General features: G+C 50.3%; 1 protein-coding gene across 1 annotated transcript in view; it reads left to right on the forward strand.

Annotated features, from left to right (window-relative positions):
• NAT8L (N-acetyltransferase 8 like) overlaps positions 1-18,064 on the forward strand; it is a 31,316-nt gene extending 13,252 nt beyond the window's left edge. The window contains exon 3 of the mRNA XM_075040660.1: positions 16,396-18,064. Coding sequence (XP_074896761.1) covers positions 16,396-16,763 — 368 coding nt within the window. The 3' untranslated portion in view covers positions 16,764-18,064. The remainder of the gene's footprint in view (positions 1-16,395) is intronic.
• Positions 18,065-21,473: the final 3,409 nt, after the last annotated feature.

Raw genomic sequence — 21,473 nt, forward strand, 5'->3', positions numbered from 1 at the left:
GGGGTATTTGTAAAATGCCTTTTCAAGCTTTTGCTGCCTGTAAAGTCAATTAGATTCACTTAATGGCTATGAAAATATACGTCTAGTGTGATTTCAGAACCTGCAAATGTTCAGAGGATAACATCAAGCTGTGCCTCTCGGGCAGCGATTTTCATTTGGGAGTAAGCCATCATCAGGTTTTACGGGGCTTTTTTTGAGCCATCAGTAGTCTGAAAAGCATCAAAGCATCTGCAAGGATTCTTGAGAAGTGGGAACATTTTTCATGGATAACTCAAAACAGCTAAAGAGGATTTCAGTGAAATTCTAACCCCCCCACACCCCACCCCCCACCCCCATCCACTGAGAGTGAACTCTGGTACAGTTTGGCTTAAAGATTCAGTGGAGCATTTGCTTTAACTTAATCATGGGCTTAAATCCCTTGTCTCTTGTTGGGAATTTAGCACATGCTGAGGAGCATCCTTCAGTACAGGTCCAAGTGCTCTTTTGATATTTACAGGAGACCTGTGACATAAATGGCAAATGTAATGATGGAGTAAACTTTGAGTTTGCTCTGTGTATGCTGTCAGCTGCCTGCAAGATGAATTTGTGATGTTTTAGGGAAAACTGGTACATCAGGAGGAGGAGTTATTGCAGGTGTGAACCTGCTCTTAGTTATATTCCTTCTGCCCTGTCTTACATCAGGTATGGGGGTTTAGTGTTATTCAGTGTTGACTTTCTAGTTCGGAAAATCCAATGGATCCTCAAAATACTGCATTTCTACCCAGGTTTGTGTGGATTTGTATCTGTCCTGGCTCTGGTTGCTGTAGGTGCTGTTCATATTTAGAAGTTGATACCCTTTCTGCAGATACTTGGTGAATGAGTGCACCACAGGCTGATGGTACGTGGCATGAACGTACCTGCTTTCACTAGCCCTGAGCAGACTGCCTTTCATTTCCCATGTGTCTCCCCAACAGAGTGAGACGTGGCCCGTTACCTACTCACTCCACTGATTTATTTTGCAAATCTCTTTCAAATCCCCGGTTCTCGTGACTCGTATTGAGGCTGGGGCTCAAAGGAACCCCACTCACATGGATGTGGGGTGTAAGGTGGTGATAGATGGTCATCACAGAAGATCTGGGAATAACCGGATTAGGCTTTTGTAGGGACCTTTTGGCCTGATTGGTCTGGCGTAGTAGTCTGAATATGTGGCAAAGGGCTTTTTTTCTTTTTTAATTTTAGAGATGTAGAGATTTACACATGTAATTTTCATTTTCTGTTAATGCATCATCCACAACAGGTCCATTGTCTTTGCCCAGCCCGACAGATGTTCATGTATTTATGGATGTAGAATTTTCTTATGCTGCCACATTAAATAAATGTGCTAGTTTCAGTCTGCAGTAGTGGAGTTCAGTAGAATTACACCCAAGGCGCATTGGCCTTGATGTACTGGAAGAGGGATGTAGAAACACGTTGGTTTTAACAACAGTGAGCATCCAGGTGTGTGTTTTTCTGCATCATGGCAGTGCTCTGGCTTTACATGGGGCATTGCCACTGGTTTGCTGAGAGTTAAAAATTGATGTGTGGTGATGGAGGCTTGCACTTGTCGGGAGGTTTTGCTGCGATCTGCAGCGTGGTGGGTGGAAGGAGACAATACTGAGGCTTTGTAGAGGACTTCCAGTTTCATTACTTACGTGACAGAAGGAAGTGAAGTCTTGACCCAGTGTTTGCCCTCTTTGCTCTGTAGGTCTCCAGCAGAGTGGGTGGGGGGAGCCCTTTATGTTAGCATACAGAGGTGGGACACACCAGAGCAACCTTACTCCAGGGCTTAGTTTGGCTGAGTTAAGTATAAATATAGTGGACCTCCAGGGAGTAAATATTTACAGTAAATCTAAAAAAGTAAGAGGGCTGCAGGCAAGAAAGGTGTTAATCTACAGTGGGAGCCAGCAGTGAGATGGCCATGGGGAGGTGGTTCCTGAAGGGCAGTAGGTTGCCTTCACAGGCTTCTCCTGCTGGAAGAAAGCCTGTGTTTATTTTCAAGGAGAGGGTGCCCATTGCAGTAGTGTCCCTGGGAGTCCTGGCTGTCACAATGGCTCAGTTGCTTCGGAAGGGCTGAGGACCCCCAGACACCATCTCAGAAGGGGCTCAGCATCTCCCGCAGCCAGGCTTTACAAGTACAGTGGGATGGGAACGCAGTGGTACCCTGTTTGCTGACTCTACCTGGCCACCAGAGTTACGACCCACCGTGTTGGTTGAAGGTTGGGTTGGAGGTGTGGGAAGGTGCAAACACCAGGAGGTGCCTGCAGCTCTCAATGGGTTAGGTTCAGCCCCACAGCAGCACAGCAAAATGCCTCGGGTCTGGTTCCGTGTGGTGGGGTGAGTGCCTCCTTCCCTGTTCTTCCAGAAGAAGATGGGCTGGTTGGTACGTTGTAGGGTAAGAGTCATTGCTGGAGGAAGATCTCCAGTGTTTGAAGAGTGATGGTGTTAAAAGCACTTAGGGAATACTTGGAAGGTTTGCTTCCAGAGAGGTTTGCTAGTTATCTATTCTTTTATTTATATAGGTCAGGAGTTGCATTTGCTACAAACTGAAGCATTAGTCCTGTCACTACCTCTAGCCTTGGATGTCAGAAGTGCATGGCAGACCACCTTTCCAAGGGAAAGGCCTTGTTTCTTGGTATGCTGCAGGTGGAAATTGCTTTTTTTTCCCCATCACCTTCCATGCCAGGATGAGCGTCTCTGCAGACACTGTGCCGCCTTGATGGCAGCAGGGCAGAGAGGCTGTGGGTTTGGTTGGTTGACCCGAGCCTGATTTTCCTTACCAGCTTTATTATAATTTCAGTTCCCCTGTTATTTAGTTATCTATTCCTTACGCAGAGGTTAGGGCCCTAGGTTTGACCCATTGGTTGGGAGGCTCATACTAACAGGTCAGACAGGATTGGTCCCGGTGAGAAGTGCCCAAAGGAGCACCCTTGGCAAGCGGCTGGGGAGGGCAGTTAGTGAGCTGTGCTTCAGTGCCACCCTCACTCCTTGCCTCTTGAGCTCTTCCCAGTCCATTGCAATGGATTTGGGGGGCTCATCTTGGTGTGGCAGATGGTGACTATTCATGTGCTGTGATATGATGGGGTGGGTTGGTCCCAACTGATTATAACTGGCGTCCTTGTTGGATGCCTGAGCTCTGGGAAGGGTGTGTGTGCGCAGCACCATTTCAAGCTGCTGTGCTAGAAATAGGAAGAAATATTTATTGCTTGCAATAGGCTCAAGGAGATCAAGCTTGTACCATCTGACTTCAGCCTGTAGTTTGTACCAAATCTGTGCCCTGAACCTTTTCTTTTTTTCTGATGCTTTCTTCCACGTTGAGTAATGAATTCTTCACTGTGGTTTCAGAGAAAATGTAACTCCTTGTGACTGCTGTTTCACTTCTGTAGATTATTAATACAATGGAAAGTTAAAGGTCGGGGAGGTTTGATTCATTGTGTTAGCAACAAGGTAGGATTCTTGTGAAACTCAAGTCGTCTGCAGAAGGAAAAGCTTTGAGTGCAGCAGAGTCTGATTTATCATTAATATTAGTAGAATGTCATGGTAGCTTCTCTTTGCCATGCAGCATTTGGTGAAATGCCGTCCCTGTCTGCCAGTTCCTGGTATGCCCCAGGAAGGAAAGCAGAGGGGCTGTCCTGGGGTCTCAGACTTTTCTGGTCAGTATTTCTGCACCATAAATATTGCTAACTGCTACTCGTCATTATTGCTCATCAGCTGCTGTGGTAGTGAAGTCCTCATTCAGAGGCTTTTGAGGGCAGCAGGAATGTGCTAAGAGGGGGAAAAACAACCCATGTTCAGAACTACTGAAACACGCCATACAGTGTGTTTTGGCTGAATGTATGCATCCTTTACATGACTTATAACTGAATGTTGTGCTGTTGCCCCTTTCTGTCACTTCTCTGACTTAACAGACATAGATTTGGGTGTGTTTGCAGAACCAGTCAGCATTTGCACCAGCACTTGGGGAACACCATCCCATGCGTTGGGATTATATGCTGTAAAATGCAGTCGATTACCTGCTAGGGTGACCTATTCCCAGCTCTGCCATCCTTGATGCATCCACAAGTAATGTAAGCAATGTAGTTCTGTTCTGGGGTGTGTTTTGGTTTGGGTCTTTTTGTCTGTCCTGTTTTAAATACACAAATGTTTTTTGTCCCTCCCTTTTCACTATAGGTAGGTGATCTCGGCGTAAGGTAGGGGAGGCACCTCTCAGCCTTGTTTTAGATTCTGATTTAAAGAGCTTGCATGCATAGATGGGTTATTCTGTCCTAACACATCATTATACCATACCTTAAGTTTGAACCTACATCTTGGGAGCAATTCATAAAATCCTAGAATGGTTTGGATTGGAAGGGACCTTAAAGATCATCTAGTCCAACCCCCTGCTGTGGGCAGGGACACCTTCCACTAGACCAGGTTGCTCAAAGCCCCATCCAACCTGGCCTTGAACACTGCCAGGGAGGGGGCATCCACAGCTTCTCTGGGCAACCTGTGCCAGTGTCTCGCCACCCTCACAGTAAAGAACTTCTTCCTTATATCTAATCTAAATCTACTCTCTTTCAGTTTTAAAGCCATTACCTGTTGTCCTATCATTATACTCCCTTGTAAAAAGTCCCTCCCCATCTTTCCTGTAGGCCCCCTCTAGGTACTGGAAGGCTGCTATAAGGTCTCCCCAGAGCCTTTTCTTCTCCAGGCTGAACAACCCCAACTCTCTCAGCCTGTCTTCACAGGAGAGGTGCTCCAGCCCCTGATCATCTTTGTGGCCCTCCTCTGGACTCGCTCCAACAGTTCCATGCCCTTCTCATGTTGGGGGCCCCAGAGCTGGACACAGTACTCCAGGTGGGGTCTCACGAGAGTAGAGGGGCAGAATCACCTCCCTCGACCTGCTGGTCACGCTTCTTTTGATGCAGCCCAGGATACGGTTGACTTTCTGGGCTCTGAGCGCACATTGCTGGGTCATGGTGAGCTTCTTGTCACCCAACACCCCCAAGTCCTTCTCCTCAGGGCTGCTCTCAATCCACTCATCGCCCAGCCTGTGTTTGTGCTTGGGATTGCCCCGACCCATGTGCAGGACCTTGCACTTGGCCTTGTTGAACTTCATGAGTTTTTGTATGGGCCCACCTCTCAAGCCTGTCAAGGTCCCTCTGGATGGCATCCCTTCCCTCCAGCGTGTTGACTGCACCACACAGCTTGGTGTCATCATTCATCTTGCCTACCTCATTCCTGGCTAAAAGTAGTTGTTTGCACTGAGCTGTGTAGGCTTTTGCTGTGGTCATTTGCAGAAGAGGGGCTGTCCTGGAGGCTGACTCACCTTAAAAGTTGTTGACCTTGGTTAGAGCAGCATAAAACTCCTTGGAAGTCCTTGTAGAGCTCAGAATTGCATTTGTTATTTAACCTTAAATAAATGTAACATTAGTTTCTCTTTGCTGTGAAGCACTTGGCGCAATACCTGTGTAGATACAGGCGCTTCTGTTGAACTAAAGGGAGTTTTGGCTAAATTTAGACTGGAGGAGTAATGATGGATGGTGAAAATAAGATGGATTCTATTCGTTTTCCTTGTATGATTTATGGCTAGGCCAACTGCTAGGCTAAAAGGACGTCATTTGATGATTATTGCTCAGTGCCTTTTTACAGTAATGCATATGAAGTAAAAGTCATTCAGCAAATAATGAATTCTAAAACATCCAATAATTGTAGGTTTTCCATTTTTTTTCAGTATTTGGAAGTGGAAAGTGCTGTAATGTAAATTCAGTACCTTTCTGAAAGCAATAAAACCATATAGTGAAAGATTGATGTAGAAGATGGAGACCGAGCCTTAACAATGTCCTGTGAAGGAACTGGCTTAAAACACAACAGCAACACATTTAATCTTGTAAACTAATTTAACTAATGGGGGGCTAATTGTCATGTCAGTCTTTTGGAGCAGTTGCTGGGAGGATGCAGGCTAGTGAAGCTGGCTTGATTTCTTTTTTCCTTTAAAATTCTAACTAAAAACCAGTTTAAATCCTAAAGCGTTGGTTTACTTAAGGTCTGACTCTGCAGTTGATAGGCTTAGTGCGGATTTTGGATGCATAGGGAATATCTACTCTGAAAGTATTTTAAATACTTTTTTCTGGTTTTGTCCATTTGTGCAGACCAGTCTGTTCTGCTGAGCCAGCTCCATTCAGCTGGGACTCATCATCCAGTTAGCCCTGAGGACAATGCCAGGCCAAAATCACACATTCTAGTCTTTATCCGCTCCTTTAAGCTATTTAATTCTTTGCTTATCGATAACAATTGCTCACATGCAAAAACCACAGACAATGCCTGGTTTCTCAAACTGTGCTTTCTCTTGATGACCCAGCAGGTAGACCCCAATCACTACATCGGTGGTTTTGTCTCCCCTTTTTCTGTAGCATGTCCTTCTTTTCAATAGCAGAGAGCAGAGCGATGGACCAGGCTAAATATGCCCTGATAACCAGGGTACTTCTAATCCCCCATAACTGCCTCTGCAGCTTTTTCTTGAACAGTTGTTATACGTCGGCTTTATTACAGTCTTTGCTTTTCAAGGTGCATCATGGCCAGCAAAAAGAGCCGGATACAAGATTTTAAAGTCCTGCTGTTGCACTTCTTAATATAGCACCCTCTGAAATGTGCTGGAAGGGCTGTCTTTACCCTGTCTGCAGCATTGCCTGGATTTCTAGCTGTCTCATCAAAAGCCTATTCCTGAGATGTGCCGAGCACTTCCCGGGGCTTTGCTGAGCTCCCCCGGTGCTGTCACACGTGGTGACACTCTGGGCCCCGCAGGGCTGAAGCCTGTTTGAAAAAGCAGCCCGTGAAGCACTGACATGGGGTATGGCCACTAACGGCTTGCGTTGATCCAGATGTCCAGGTTGGGTCCTCCTGAAGCTTTAGAGGAGTAAGGTGCATGAGTAGGAGCTGTCATTTAGGTGTTTCAGAGGAAAAGGGTGAGGTTTAAAGCAAAGGTTTTAACAAGATTAGAAATGCCTGCTGGGTTACATCCCCAGCAGTGGCAGCAGGAGATGCTGTTAGGACCAAACCTGGCCACTTTCTGAAGTCCATTTGTTGCAGAATATGTTTTTCTTTTCTCCAGCCATAATACTAGAGTGGAAGTAAACTACAGCTAGCTGTCAACATCTTGGGGGTTTTCCAGGGGCTTTGACAGCCCCAAATGGAATACCTATGATAAAGTAGCTGGGTGCTTTTGAGGATGCAGCTCCCATCAGGAAGCATGGAGCAGGCATTGATAAAAGTCAGTTCTCGTACTGTTCCTCTAAATTGCAACCCCATCACCCTTTCCATCCCCAGGTGAAGGTAAAGCTGGACTGCAGCAAAACCTCCTGGTGGGACTGTCACCTGTGCAGCATGTGCTGCTGCTCCAGGTTTATCAGCGGTGGCATGTTATGGCATATACCAGTCTGAATCCAAATATGCTTTCGGGTTTGCACAGATGTTCAGGCCAGCTGTTGCCTGCGGTCCAAAACCCCATTGCCCCCCATGTTTCATTTTATGCTCTGGCTTATCAGCTGTAGAGGCCACCTCTGAATTCCTGTCTCCTGGGGCGGTTTGAGACCCATTGCTGTTGTGGGTTGTGATCATGGTGTTTCTGGTAGCGAATGTGTATGGAACCGAGCTGTGGCCATGTTGCAGATTGAATGCTGGATGTCACTGTCATCCCACTGATCCCCTGCCGATTGCTGCTCTGGAGGCTTTGTCTGAGCTTAGAGATGGTTGGAAGTAGCTTCAGCCCTCGGTAACAACAACAAAGGTGAAACGTAGCAAGGGTGGAAAAGAAGGTAGGTGGAGAAGTAGCTGAGCTGTTGTTTGGGACCGAATCATCCACCTCTTTTCATGCCATGCAGGTGATGTCATTGCCTGCTGCCCAGATGCCCCATGAATCAAGGGGTGTCACCCACCCCCAGCATATAGATGTGCTGCCCTGTGCTCTTCCAGCAGGCAATTATTTACAACGGGGCAATGAATCCTGCGGTGGTAGGTTATGTGGAGTTATTTATGGGAAGGAAGGGGTCCCACAGCATTTCTAATTTCATGCATGAATAATTCTTGTGAGTCCCTGACATTTTTCTGTTCCTTCACGCCTGGGCCTTGTCTGGTGTAGAGGAATGCTCGTGGGTGTCAGGAGTGTCAGAGTTGGGGGTCTCTCACATCACACCTGGTTTCTGTGGCCATAAACTACTCTGAAATGCCATTATTTTGTAGGAGCCCTCCAGGAATGCCTTTTAACTGAAGTCAAGTGTAGAGTTATTAGCAGAAGTTGTGGGAGCTGTTATGCAGCCCTGCTTGAAGCCAAGGGGAACTAGAAAGGTGGAGGGGAGAGAAACTCAAGACATGGGAAAGATGGAGGTAAGAAGAGATAATAGGATAATGATGTGCCTCATAAACACAGAAATAAATCCCTCCCCATCCTGGCTAGCTGAGCAGTTGCAGTCAGAAGCAGGTAGAGCTGTTGCCTGTCCTTGGTTAGTCCCTGTGCCCAAGCCGCCCGTGTCTGTGGCCAGGCGGCAGCCGATGTGTCATGTCTGTGCCCCAAACTCCTCCCGCCAGCAGCATTCACATCACGGCAGCCGCGCTCTCCCCAGAAGAGCATCGTTTCTCGCTTGACGTTGATGTAACTTGGCTGGTCTGCCCTGCATTTCACCGAGGACGGAGGGGAAGGAGGAGGGAGAGTTGCCTCGAGTGCTGAGCTCCTTTGGTCCCTCTTCAAAACCCAGACAGGGTAAAAGGGCAGGGATTTAAATGGCATCAGCAATACACGGCCATGGCACAGCCAGCTTTGGGCTGGGGACTCTGTCCGCTTGCTGCTGCACATGGCCTGTCTTGCTTAAAGCGATGTGTATAAATAGTGCTGGCAGGAGGAGAGGCGAGACACTGAACTTTGGGGCTTTTTAACGGGTTATCTATGAATAAGTAATAACTGCACAGCACTGTGTCCAGTGCAAGACACCCCCTGGTTCCCTCTGTAATGCCTTGCTCAGACCACCCCTGCTTGGCAGAAAGGGCTGCTGCTCTGGCCAAAATCACACCAGAAGATGGCACAGGAGGATGAACAAGTGACTACAAGGGCAAATATTTAAAGCTTCATGATATAACACTGTGTTGTGTTTCCTCTGTCCCGGTATTTCTGTGCATTGGTGTTGCACCGGGCTGTGCCGCAGTACATCAGCAGGGAGGAGTTTGGGGGCATTCGGATCTCTAGGATTAGTAAGCCTGTCACTTTTGGCAAGCTTTTATGTAGGTATATTAAAGGCAAGGGACACAGGCAATTGCAAGTCCTGTCCTATGGGAAGTGCAGGGATGATTTCTGTTTTTTTGGGTTGGTTGTGGTGGTGGCTTTTTTCCCCCCTTTTACCCCTTTGTAGCAGCCTGGGGGAAAACCTAGGATAGAGAGGGATGTTTGCCCTGTGCAGGATGCTGCTTCTCCCAGCAAAGCCCTGAAGACACGCGCCGAGCCTGTGGGCAGCCCCCATCCCCTCCCAGAGCTCACACCTGCACATCACACCTCTGCCAGGGATGGAGGTTCCTAATTTTTCATTTTGGGCAGTCTGGCCAGAGTTTCTCTTAATATCGGCTTCCTTTTCTCACGGTGGCCAGTCCTCGGATGCTTTCCTGGCTCTGCTGTAAGCATGCAGAGGAGCTGGCGTTCGCCTGGCGGCTTCCCAGCAGTGGTGGTGGGAGCTGCTGAGTGGCTCTGCTGGTTCCCGCATCTGGATGATGCCCTGAGGATGTCACCCAGGACAGCTGTGAGCCGGGAGGAGAATTGCTCACATTTGCATCACTGTGACATGAACTGAAAATCACACTCTGTGCTTGAAGGGACATTGCCTTGAGAAGTTGCATGTCTGTCTGGAAATTATGTTCCCCGAATAACCCTCAAAGAGTTAATAAGAGCTTGGCTGCGGGGATAGCAGTGCCACCCTTGAAGAAAGAGGGAAAAGACTGGCCTGCCTCTGGGCAAGGTTTCCATACTTGCCCTAAGCTGACCTTCCAAGGAAAACTCCTTCCTGCAGGTGTGCAACCCCACCGACGCAAAATGAGCACCAGCAGCTGGTGGTGGCCGCAGGAGCTGCTCTGTCCTCTCTCCAGCCCTGTGCAAAGCAGGAATAGGTTCTACCTGGCTCGGCCCCTCACCCCTCCGTGCCTGGGTGCTGGCACCGGGGAGGACCCAGGTGTGAGTTCAGGATGTTTTGGGGCGGCAGAGCTTTGCTTGCTCCTGTGGAAATACTAGATTTTACTAGAAAACAATAGATTTTAAAAGTACCTGGCAGACAGAGCTTTGCTTTTTGAGAGCAACACACTGCTGTTAAATTCTGGTTTTCGGGGTAGCGGTCTTTGAGCGTTGAGGGACTTAGCTGTGGGAACCTGCTATAGTCAATCGCGTAGGACTCATGGTGGTGGGGAAGGCTGATGTCTCATTTTCCCCCTCTCTTCTAGCAGTACCCTCTGCTATTGCTTTTGGCTCCAGTCTTTCCACCCATCCACCCACCGGCCTTTTATTCACCAAAGGGTGTAGAAGAATTTGCGGCAAAAAATAAACGAATTTATTTTCACCCACCATCCTCGTCGGCTGTGTGGGGGAGAGCTGTGCAGCTCATGATGGTGGAGGAGAGCGGGGAGGAGGCTTGCAAGCACAGCTGGGGGATCGCAGGGCATGCCCTCCTTGGGCAGGAGCGGTGGGTGCTTTAGGTGGAGGATAAGCAGCCAGCGCGGTGCCACCGCTCCGGGGACGTCCTCGGGGCCTGGGGCCGGCAGCGGTGTGTGGAACCTGAGGGCAGCCTGCGCTGCAGGAGAAGGGTGGGTGGATTAGAAGAACGCTCTCTTTTGGTCCTCAGTAGCTAGGAATCATCCTTAAATTTAGAGCAGAAAGGGACTGCCATCGTGTGTGCTTTCAGGCCCTAAGTGCCATCAGGTGAGGGACCATGGCTGACCTTGCTGTGAAGCATGAACAACCTAAAATCATGCTTCCTTGTTATACTCATCACAGCCATTTTGTGCCTTTTTCATAGATGCATGCATGCCAAGTTTTGGGTTTGTTTGTTTTTTTTTTTTTCATAGAATAGTTTGGGTTGGAAGAGACCTTTAAAGATCATCTAGTCCAACCCCCTGCCCCACCATGGGCAGGGACACCTTCCACTAGACCAGGTTGCTCAAAGCCCCATCCAACCTGGTCTTGAACACTGCCAGGGAGGCGGCATCCACAACTTCTCTGGGCAACCTGTGCCAGTGTCTCACCGCTCTCATCATAAAAAATTTGTTCCCTTATTACAGCTTTCGCCTGTGAGTTCCTGAAGTGGACACTCTGTGTGGTGAGGCAGCGGGGTGGGGGAGTGGAGAGAGCTAAGCAAGGTGGTGGTGGGCTTTCCATGGCTGCTTCTCCTCACCTTCGCCTGTTGACAGCCTGGAGGGGCCAGGTGGGATCAGGAGGCAAGGGACAGTCCTGCAAAGAGGCTTGGTGTTTGGCTGGAAACAGCTAATGCATCCAGTAGGTACCTCTAGTACTCCAGAGTGGTGTTCACGGGGCAGCTGTAGTTAAATGCAAGACATCCAGGAAGAACAGACCTTGGAGTGAGCTGGAAGGGCTTTGGATGACCCTAGTGAAGAGTTGGACATCAGTGGGACCCCAGATGATGGAGGCAGATGACAGCAAAGGCAGAGATGCAGATGCTGCCGCAAGATGAGTATCTGAAGGGCAGGGAGAGTTGTAGCCATCAGGGTTTGTGTTTATCTTTGCAGCAGTGATTATTTTCAGATAGCTGCGTGAGAGAGTAAAACATCAGCTCCTGCTATTAATAGCACTGCAAACAAGGCTGTTGCTCATTACTGACAGGTGAGGTGAAGTTAATTTTATCTCATCCTAGGTATGAAAAAGTGCAAAAACAAGATAGGCTCTGAGTCAATTCCCTCGGTCCAGAAAAGGTGGGGAAGAGACCCCCCCAGCGCTGGGGGGGTGGCAATGTGGGGTGGTTTTCCCAGGGTGTTTTCACCTTGCTCCAGAGTAAGTGCTGCTGAAAGAGTGGATATGGTGAGGAACTGCAGCTGGGTAGGATTGCTGAAAACATGTTAAGTTTAGGTAAAAAGCAAACTGAAGATCTTCAGGTTTCCTGCTCTGAAACTGGAGGGTTTGCCCAGAGAAGAGGAGGTCTCAGCCCAAGGTCAGCAGTACATGGTGGGACCCCAAAACAGCTTTTGGTAGCAAATCCCCATCTGAATGGGATGCAGCTTCCTGGAGGAGGGATTTGACAATGCCACGGTTGAAGGCTGCTCCTGGGCTTGTAGCCACCTTTGGAAATTTGAGGTGTCTTTAGCAGGCTGAAGGATCTGGCCACTAGTGATCCTCAGAGCAGACGCAAAGTGGGCAGCAGGGTAACAGTCTTGGGGAGTGATGGCACTGGTGTAAACAAGAGCCGAACACAACTTGCATTGTTTCAGCAGATGTGTCCTGTCTGCTGCTAATTATAAGCGTTGCGTGCACAACACACACTGGGAGATGTGCCAGATACTATTTCTTTTCACGTTGAACTCAAAATCATTATAATTAAGCTTTAAAGTTGTAAGTAAAAACTAACAAGGAGCGCAGATTTGCCATCATGCTGCTTGCAACCGTGGCAGTCCCACCGGGATGGATGGGTGTGAGGGTACGGCATCCATCCTGGAGGGCGGTCAGAGGGGGCTGGGGGTGTGAAGGGCCTTGTGGGCTCTGCCGTGGCAGGCAGAGTTGGGTTTTAAATAGGCAGAAGACCCAAAAATACTAGAAACGTGCTGTTTCACAAATGTAGGAAGTGTTGCTGAGTGAGCTTTAGCAGCTTCTTGGGCTTGGTGGGCACAGAGGAGAGGTGCTTGCTGAGAAGGGAAAATCAGGAATAAAAGCGGGAAGCAATCGCATAACCGTGGGCAGAGAGGAACCTAGGCTGGTATCTCTGGTTTGAGGAAAATGAGACAGACTTGCCGAAGAAGCAGCTCCAGGAGGAGTTGCTGCGCATAGGGCTGGATGAGAGGGATGCGGTGACCGTGGCTCGGTGGGCATGGGCTGATGGCTGCTTTGTGGCACTTTTTGGGACTGCCTTAGGACCGGGTGGGCGCTGGAGATGGCACCATGTACCCCCAGGGGAGCATCCCACCTCTGCTCCCCCAAACATGGGGGGACTCATGAACCCCCTTTTTGGACTACACCGCAGGAGCTGAAATTGGTGGCTGTGCGTGTAGGGGTGAGGATCACTGCGGCCCCGTTTTCGTGGTGTGCTTGCCGTGTGGCCGGAGGCATGATGGATGGGCTGGGGGGTGCGTTGAGCAGAGCCACCATGTGATGAGCGGTTTAAAAACAGCGCTGCGGAGCGGAGAGCAGCCAGCTCTCAGCCCTGCGATTTGTATTCGGAGGGAAGGTGGCTGCTGGGATTCAGTGCTTCTAGGTCTTCGTCTGGGGTCGTGTCTGAATAAATTACGTTTTGAGATCCGGGTGAATGCAGGGGAATGAGCTGCACTGTCAATGCAGCAGCAGAGGAGAGACATCTTAACTGCTCATGATAAATGGGTCAAGATGGGTCCCGGTGTTTTAAAAATTAGCTGTTGACCTAGATAGCGACAGCGTAATGACTTGCAGTGGGAACGAAAGTGAGCGTCGCTGGAGCTGCGCATCGCTCTGAAGGTGGGGACGAGCCCGGTGTGCTGGGTTGGAGCTGGGCCGGTTCCCTGCCCGGGCCCCCCCGCCCGGTTTTTCCTCAGCAGCTGGGCTGTGCCGCGGAGAAGCACGGAAGACCTCGGCCGTCTTTTTCTGACGGCTTCGCTGAGTCACAAGGTGCATTTGTCTCGCAGGCAGCAGCCAGGGATGCACTTCCCGCCACCCTGTGACTTGCTCTCCTCCGGTAACGAAGGACTCTGAGCTGCCTCTTTCGGTTCCCCCCCGCTCCCCCATTTTGCAGGGGGAGCAGTGCCGTGCACCCCTGAGCACCCACCTGGGCTGTTTAACGCCGGTCCTTACGGAGATGTGCCATGCGTTTGGGTTGGGGCGGTTGGCAGGGTTGATGCTAAAGATGAAGCTGCTGCCCAAGTCAGGTTTTCTCCTGCTTAGCAGTGGGGAAGAAGGCCACCGCCTGCGGCAGGTCATAGCGTGTCAGGGGTTTCTCCTGTGATGGGGTCCGCTTCCTCTGGATGAAGCCATGTTCCTCCTGAGCACTGAAAGTCAGTGCTTTCCTTCTTGGTGAGAGAGCTGTCAGTGCCCCTCGTTAGCTGCCGTAATTGAATAGTGGCTTTCTTAGGTGTTAATTAAGCAATATCCAAGATAAGGTCACAGGTGCCCTGTGCTGACAACATGGGTCTTTTCAGTTCAATTGAAGACACTTTTCCTTCACCAGGACTTTCTGTAAAGATCTTTAGTTAAGACCTGAGTAATTAATTACTTGAATTTCATTTGTGGTTGGTATTTTTGTTTGGTTGTTTTTGTTTTTTGTTTTTTTTTTAAGTCCCCTTGCTGGTGGGGCCAAGCGATGCTGTAATATTCCAGAGTTACAGCAGTTTCTAACTGCATCGGGTTTAATGTTTGTTGCCCAGTACAAGCAGTGGGATGGTATGTTATCGGTGCCTCTCTCCAGAGTGGTCCAGTTTTATTTGAGCTTCATAACTGAGGCTGTGGTTGGAGTGCTTAGGACCTCGGGGTACTTGCCCCGAGCACAGCTGGGTGCCCTTCAGGCTGCTGGACTTTAATTAGAATGGTTTTTGCTTTGACCTCTTGAATGCAGCATTTGCCCTACCGAGCCTTCGGCCCCATGGCAGAGCAGCAGTGCTGACCCCCCTGCACCCCCAAAAGCACAGCCTGTTCGTTAAGCTGCATCCTCGTTCCTGGAGCAGTGTGCCTGCTGACCGGTACCAGGGTGCAATTAAGGATGGGCTGGTTTTGCTCGCTGAAACTCTACACGGTTTTGGCCCGAGTTGCTTGAGCACCATGTTTCCAGCTTGCGAGATGCTCTCGCCTGGCACACGCCAGCAGAGGAGGAGCAGCAGCTCCAAAGCAAGGGGGACCTGGCCACAAGCACCCCAACCTGCAGGGAAAAAGGGGTGGGCGAGCCTGATTGTGGCTGTGCCTAGGAGATGGTCTTTCTGGGGGTGTATATGGCATTTTCCCCTGTTGGTGCTCTGCTGGCTTTCATGGTCCCAATTTCTCACTACCAGCATCTTGCTGCCCAGTTTGGATTTTCTATTTGAAGCTGTCTTAGGCAAGTCCTACACTGAGCTCCTGGAGTCCGCAAGAGGAGGATGTGCTTACCTATCCAGGCGTGCATGGGGAGAGGTCAGAAACAAGCCGGGCAGACACTTATTTAGCCTTTCATATCAGGTCCTCGTGGGTGGAGAAGCGGGTGGCAGGAGGAGCCACTGGGACCCCTGAGCCATCAGGGCTGCTCTTGCATTGCACCTGAAAAGCAACATCCTTACGAGTCCCAAAAAGAGGTTGGGACCATGGCTTGGTGTCTGGCCCACAGCAGGCACAGGTTTCCCAGACCTAGGGAGGCTCCAGCACCTCCCCGTGCCCCAGCATGGGGGGTCCCGTCCTGTTCTGAGCTGGCTCCCTGCCTCATGCCATAGCACCAGGGAAAGGGGCTCAGCCTTTCCATCCCCTCACTGTCACCCGGGTTGGATCCTGCCCTCTCAAATCGCCGAGGATGCTCTGTGCACCACCCTGTGCTTCTGCCCCCTGGGCTCCCCGCCTGCGGGCAGCTGCCCCTGCTCACTTTTGGGGACTGCAGGTCTGCCCAGAGCACGTTGGCAGCTTTTGGGTGACGAGCCCGGTGATGTGCTGCTCGCACCGCCGGCGAGCTGTTCACCTGGAGACGAGAGCCTCCGGAAGGCGTGACTCCCAGTAAAGGAGGAGTTTGGCAGCAAAGCGTACCAGGGGCTGCCTGTGCCACCGCCGGGACCTGAGGTGGGATGCAGCAAGCAGCCAAAGATGGGTTGTGCTGTGCTGGGTGGGATCCGGGACTCACTGCAGTGAAGTTACTGGTAGGACAGGAGAGCGTGACTGCGTGCGGGTCAGAAGTTACCCATCATGTGCCACCGTGAGCTGAGGATCGTTACCCCACTGTGATGGCAGCCAAATGCACTTCATAACGCTAGGTCCCTAGGAATCTTGGTTTGGTTTGTAGTGACTTTCCTGTGCATTTTCCTTGGGAGAACAACATTCCCTTCACAGTGTCAAGGGAAAAGAAAGTTTGGTCCTTATTTATGGAGGCCGTTAGTCCCCACATGTGACAGAGAGGTGATTTCTGACCCCAAGCCCGGCTCCCATCGGTGTGTTCTGTCAACGGGTGCTTTGCCTGCCTTGCCCATCCGGGGCGGCCGGTGGCTACGTGTGCTCATGTGCTGCTTTATCTCCCGCAGGCTCCTGCTTCTGGGTCGCCGTCCTGGACGGCAACGTGGTGGGAATCGTGGCAGCACGGGGCAACGAGGAAGACAACACGGTGGAGCTGCGCCGCATGTCCGTCGACTCCAACTACCGTGGCAAAGGGATCGCCAAGGCCCTGGGGCGCAAAGTGCTGGAGTTTGCCATGCTCAACAACTACTCCTCCGTCGTGCTGGGAACCACGGCCGTGAAGATGGCAGCCCACAAGCTCTACGAGTCCTTGGGGTTCAAGCACGTCGGTGTTGTCGAACATTACGCCCTGCCGGGGATGACGCGCTCCTTACTGGAGAGAATGTTTTTCCAGCTCCGCTACCACCGCTACCGCCTGCAGCTGCGGGAAGAATAAAAAAACCCAACCAACCAAACGAAAAAAAAAAAAAATTATCTTTTTTCCTCTTCCTCTCCCTTCAAAAATAATAAATTACCCTCCTATTTCTCGTCACTGTTGATTTGCCAGTTTTGGGTTGAGTTTTTGTTCCCTCATGTCATCTTTTGGTTTGCTCCGTGCAGCTCGATCGTCCGGCCGAGGAGCGTTCCTTCCTCGCATGCTGTAGGTGGTGGCGCTGGGAGTCCTGCGACCCGGCGGGGCAGAGCGGAGCGGAGCGGCGGCCTCTCCTTCCCAGGTACCTCCGTAAAGCACAGAAACTTAACTGCAAAATAGTACCACTGCTCTGGTGTACATAGTCTTCTCCTTTTCCAAATGTAAGATAACATAGTGATGCATTCATAATAGCGCGGAAATATTACTTGAATGCAGTTTTCAGTATTTCACACACCAGTAAGTAGAATATGCATTCGTCTTACCGTTATTTACTGGTTAATAGTTTTCAAAGAAAAGGTGGGGGGTAAACCCCCCCACCCCACCCCAACCCGCTTGCTACAATGCATGAAGAGGAAAGCGCGTGCACGCACTCAAACACATCGCACTGCCACCACGGCACTGGTGTTGCACTTTTCTTGGATGTGCCTCATTCTGCCAAATGTCTGAGAGACCCTGGGTGCATCCGGTAACCACGACTCCGCTCCATTCCCCCCCTCCTTCCTAAGCCAGCACAGACTCGGACCGGCTGAACTCTGAGCCCCATTGTACCATAGTGTGAAGTTAAGATCAAACCTAAATATCTCCTGCGCTGTTCTGTAGCCATGCGTAACCTGCAGTCCTGGGCCAGACTCCGCATGTGCGTTGGACTTTCTCTTTGCTGCCTTTTGGGGTTCTTCGTTTGTTTGTTTTTATTTTATTTTTAAGGGGTTTTTTTTGTTGTTGTTGTTGTTATTACTTTTAGTTTTGGCTTTTGCTGAATGGTGTCATTGAGGCGTAATGGAGGCTGCAGTTCCTATGGCAACACATTTGCACATTAATGTGCGCACCAAATCTAACCACTTCAGAGAAGCAACGTGTGACAGATAATAGCATTTTGGGGAGCACCGGGGTGGCGGGGGGGAGCGTACTTATTATCTTATCCAGCTGCTTGTTTGATAAATGTAGATGGCCTCACTGCAGCCTTCCATCAAAGGTAATTAACTGCTTTAATGATGTCAGATTTGTGAATTGTACAATGCAAAAAGCAATGCAAAGCAGATTCGGCATGTGTCTGTACCCGGTATGTATGTACAGTGCCTGCCAACTAAAGAATAACCGAGACTACAGCTTCTTCTAGCCTGAGATATCAACTTTTATAACTTATTTAAACAAATAGCAACTTTGCATGAATTACGTCTTGGGGGAAAAAGAAGATCGGTAGGTTTTAATTTTTAAAACGTGGTATCAGAAGTATACAGAAAACCATTTCTGGCTGCACTTAATTTGGGGTGGGTGGAGGGGTTCAGCTCTGTTAATACATTTAAAGGGAAAACCCCTTTAATTTAGTTCCTGGGCGAAAAAAAAAGTTACTATTTTACGAAGTATTATGCGTGTGGGGGGCGGGGGGGAGGGGGGAACCACCACCTATCATGAAGAACCCGATGAAAGGGTAGAGCGTGCGTTAACCACGCTTGTGCTTGCAAACACAATGGAAGCATCGGCGGGAGAGCCCCAGAAGGGAGCCGGCGTGGGGCTTGCGGAGAGGAGAGGAGCCGTGGGGCGGACGGGGAGGGGGGCAGCGGCACGGACCCACGCGTGCTGGATGCTGTGCCCGGGTCTCGCTCGTACCGAGCCGTGCCCTTTCCTCTCCAGCCGAAAGCTTTCCCGGCGCTGAGACGTGCCCGGTGATGCTGGATGAGAGCGGCGGGGAGGGGGGCTCGCCCCATCCCCGCTGGGGCCGTGGACTGGGCACCAGTGGCGGGGATGGAGGGGCCGTTTGGCACAACCCCGGCAGCGCGCTCGGTGCTGGGCTCGGGCTCGGTCCAGCCTGTAAGGAGCCGGAGGGGCAGGGTCCCGGTGTGCGTCCCAGCAATAAGGGGGGAAATGAGGACGGTGAAGGGCACTGTAGCAAGAGACCGTGAGTTTAATTAACAAAATTTCTGTATGGGGCACTATATTTTTAAAAGTCTTTCTATGCTGTACATTTCTCCTGAAGCTGAAATAATGTACTGTTGGTAGGGGTTTTTGTATAGTGTACAGAAATTGGCAGAATATTTTCTTGCTGCATTCAGTGATTTATTAACCGAAGTAAAATAGACAAATATAAAGTGTTAGCAAAAGTTGAAAGAAAAAAAAAACCACAAAACAGTTTGTGCCTTTTTTAGTTTATTTTTCTGTTGCTATATAATCACTGCACTAAAACCTTTCCAGAGGGGAAAAAAACAAAAACTAGTCTCTTAATAAGGGAGGAATATGTAAAGCCTAAATTGAGCGTTAATTTTTTTATTGGGATATTTAATTAAAAGAATGTTGCTGGTTTTATTTGATACCTGTGCCTTTGTAATAAAACTCCACATCCTGTCAGAAAAGCCAAACCTGGAATAAAACCCACCAGATCCCACAGACGCAGAAGTACCATCAGGTTACCAGTATTTTCTTTTAAAACATGTAAACCTTAACTGATGATATTACAGTATCTGATCGTAATACCTGTTGAGTTGCTTGGGAAAGAGGTGCTTTGGAAAGGTGCAGCTTTCGGGGTGCTGTCTGCGTTCCTCCCCGGGCACGCCGGATGCCGGAGATGCACCGATAAGGGTTGAGTCGTTGCCACTTGGTCGGTAGCTGCTGAGAAAATTTCTTCCCTTAACGCTCCTGCCAGTTGCTTTGTGACAGGGCTCTTTGGAAAAAATCCAGCTGGTTGCTCCCAGCTCTCCAGCCGGGACAGCTCGTTTCCGAAGGAAAGGGCTGGCTGCCAAGTAGGCTGGGTTTTGCTTTCCTTGGAAGATGGAGAGGGCTGGTGGGTGAAACAGCACTGATCCCAGCCCTGGTTTTTATTGGGAAGCCCACGTGGCTGCCAGAGCCGCATCCCTGGTAGCAGCAGTGGGACGGGGGTACGGGACCTCCGGCGTTGTTGCCGCTTTCCCACCCAGAGCGGCTCTGAATAGGATTAGACAAGGTTGAGCTTAAAAGCATCGAATGATACTGTCGTTTCGTCTGCATTCACGGGAAGTTTCCCTAAACGTGATAGCTCAGGCTCGGCTCTGGAGCCAGAAAGTCGCTGCTCTGCATGGCCCCTGGGCTCTGGACCATGCCAGGCTCCCCCGCTGCCCTCCCCAGGGTCTGGCCCACCTTGCCCCCCCGCTGCCTGGGCCAAGTGTGCCGGTAGACCACGGTGCAGCTCACGGGGTGACGTTTTGAGGGCGAACCGCCTTTAGCGGATCCATTCGTCTGCTCCGCCTCTTTCAGGGTGCACTGGTTTAAACAACACTGCATGGAAAAGACCCCACAGCTCATCGCTTGTGCCCCCCAGTACTGGCTTTGCAGCCCCCCCTTGGGGACCTTCTTGCTTCTCCGGCACCAGATAGCCGTGATCGGCACAGCCCTGCATCGGGACCTTCCCCATCCACCTTTCTCCGGGCTTGACCCTCACCTCCTGGCTCTCCCCATCCCAGTTCAGCGGCTGGGTGGGTGCAGAGCAGCAGAAGATGGTTGTGGGTTTGGTCCTGAGCGAAAGAGCTTGTGATCTGGACCTACTGCCAGAAACTCCTTGAGATCCTATTGCCAGTTGTCGAGTCTTAATTCCAACAGAGACTCACATCAGTGTGAGTTGGGAGGTGGTTTTTCCTTCCAAGGACACTCCTAGCTGGAGCGTGGGGAAGAGTGGAGCATCTCTGGGGTTTTACCTTTAGCTGGCAAATGTCATGGCTAGTAAGACCCCTTCAGATCTGGGTGGAGGATGTGCTGGAGATGCGAAGGAGCTTCCCCCAGCTGTGCCAGGTGCCTGCTGCTTTTACTTTGCTGTGCATGTGGGTTGTCACAGCCCACTGGCCTTGCACTGCATGCCGTGCAGTGGCACTGAGGATGCAGTTTCCTCGCCTGGCCGCTTTCTCCTTAGCGTTGTGGCTTTTTCTGCTAATCCCTGTGCAGTAGTGGGCACTGCTCGAGTGGCCTCTGCTCAGAGGGGACTGGAGCAGAGCCCTTGCTCACTGGGGAAGGCACTGGGTGTGATGTCCAAAAATTAAAAAAAAAAATAAAAAATAATAGGAGGGTGGGGGGACTTTGCATTGCCGTGGCTGAGATCCACAGCCTGGGCCATTCCCTCTGGAGTGAGTGGCAATGCCCTGCACACCCTGAGCAAACGGGCATCTCAAGCACATGCAATATTTGGCAATAAGCTCTGTAGGAAGCTTGGCCCCGAATGGATCCGGGCCAATAATGCCGAGCAATGCAACGAACAAAGAAAGTGGTTTCTAATCTTACTTGAAACCCTTGAACTGGTATTTGTCGTAAATCCATGCTGTGTTTTCCCTCCGTGAAGCAGACAGCACCTGCAAGATGCTTAGAAATGGCAGCTGTAACTCATTTCTGCTGGGAGAAGCAGTAAAGTTTGGGGCACTGCCATCAGCCAAAAGCTGTTCTCTTCCCTTACCTCGCTGTTACTGTGCAGTATGTGGGACGGTATTTCTGAGCAAGCCTTTCCCTCTCCCCGAGCATGCTGCATGCAGGCTGTACCCACGCACAGGACTGAGCATCAGG

Source organism: Buteo buteo, chromosome 1, assembly GCF_964188355.1.
Source record: "Buteo buteo chromosome 1, bButBut1.hap1.1, whole genome shotgun sequence".
Lineage (NCBI taxonomy): Eukaryota > Metazoa > Chordata > Aves > Accipitriformes > Accipitridae > Buteo > Buteo buteo.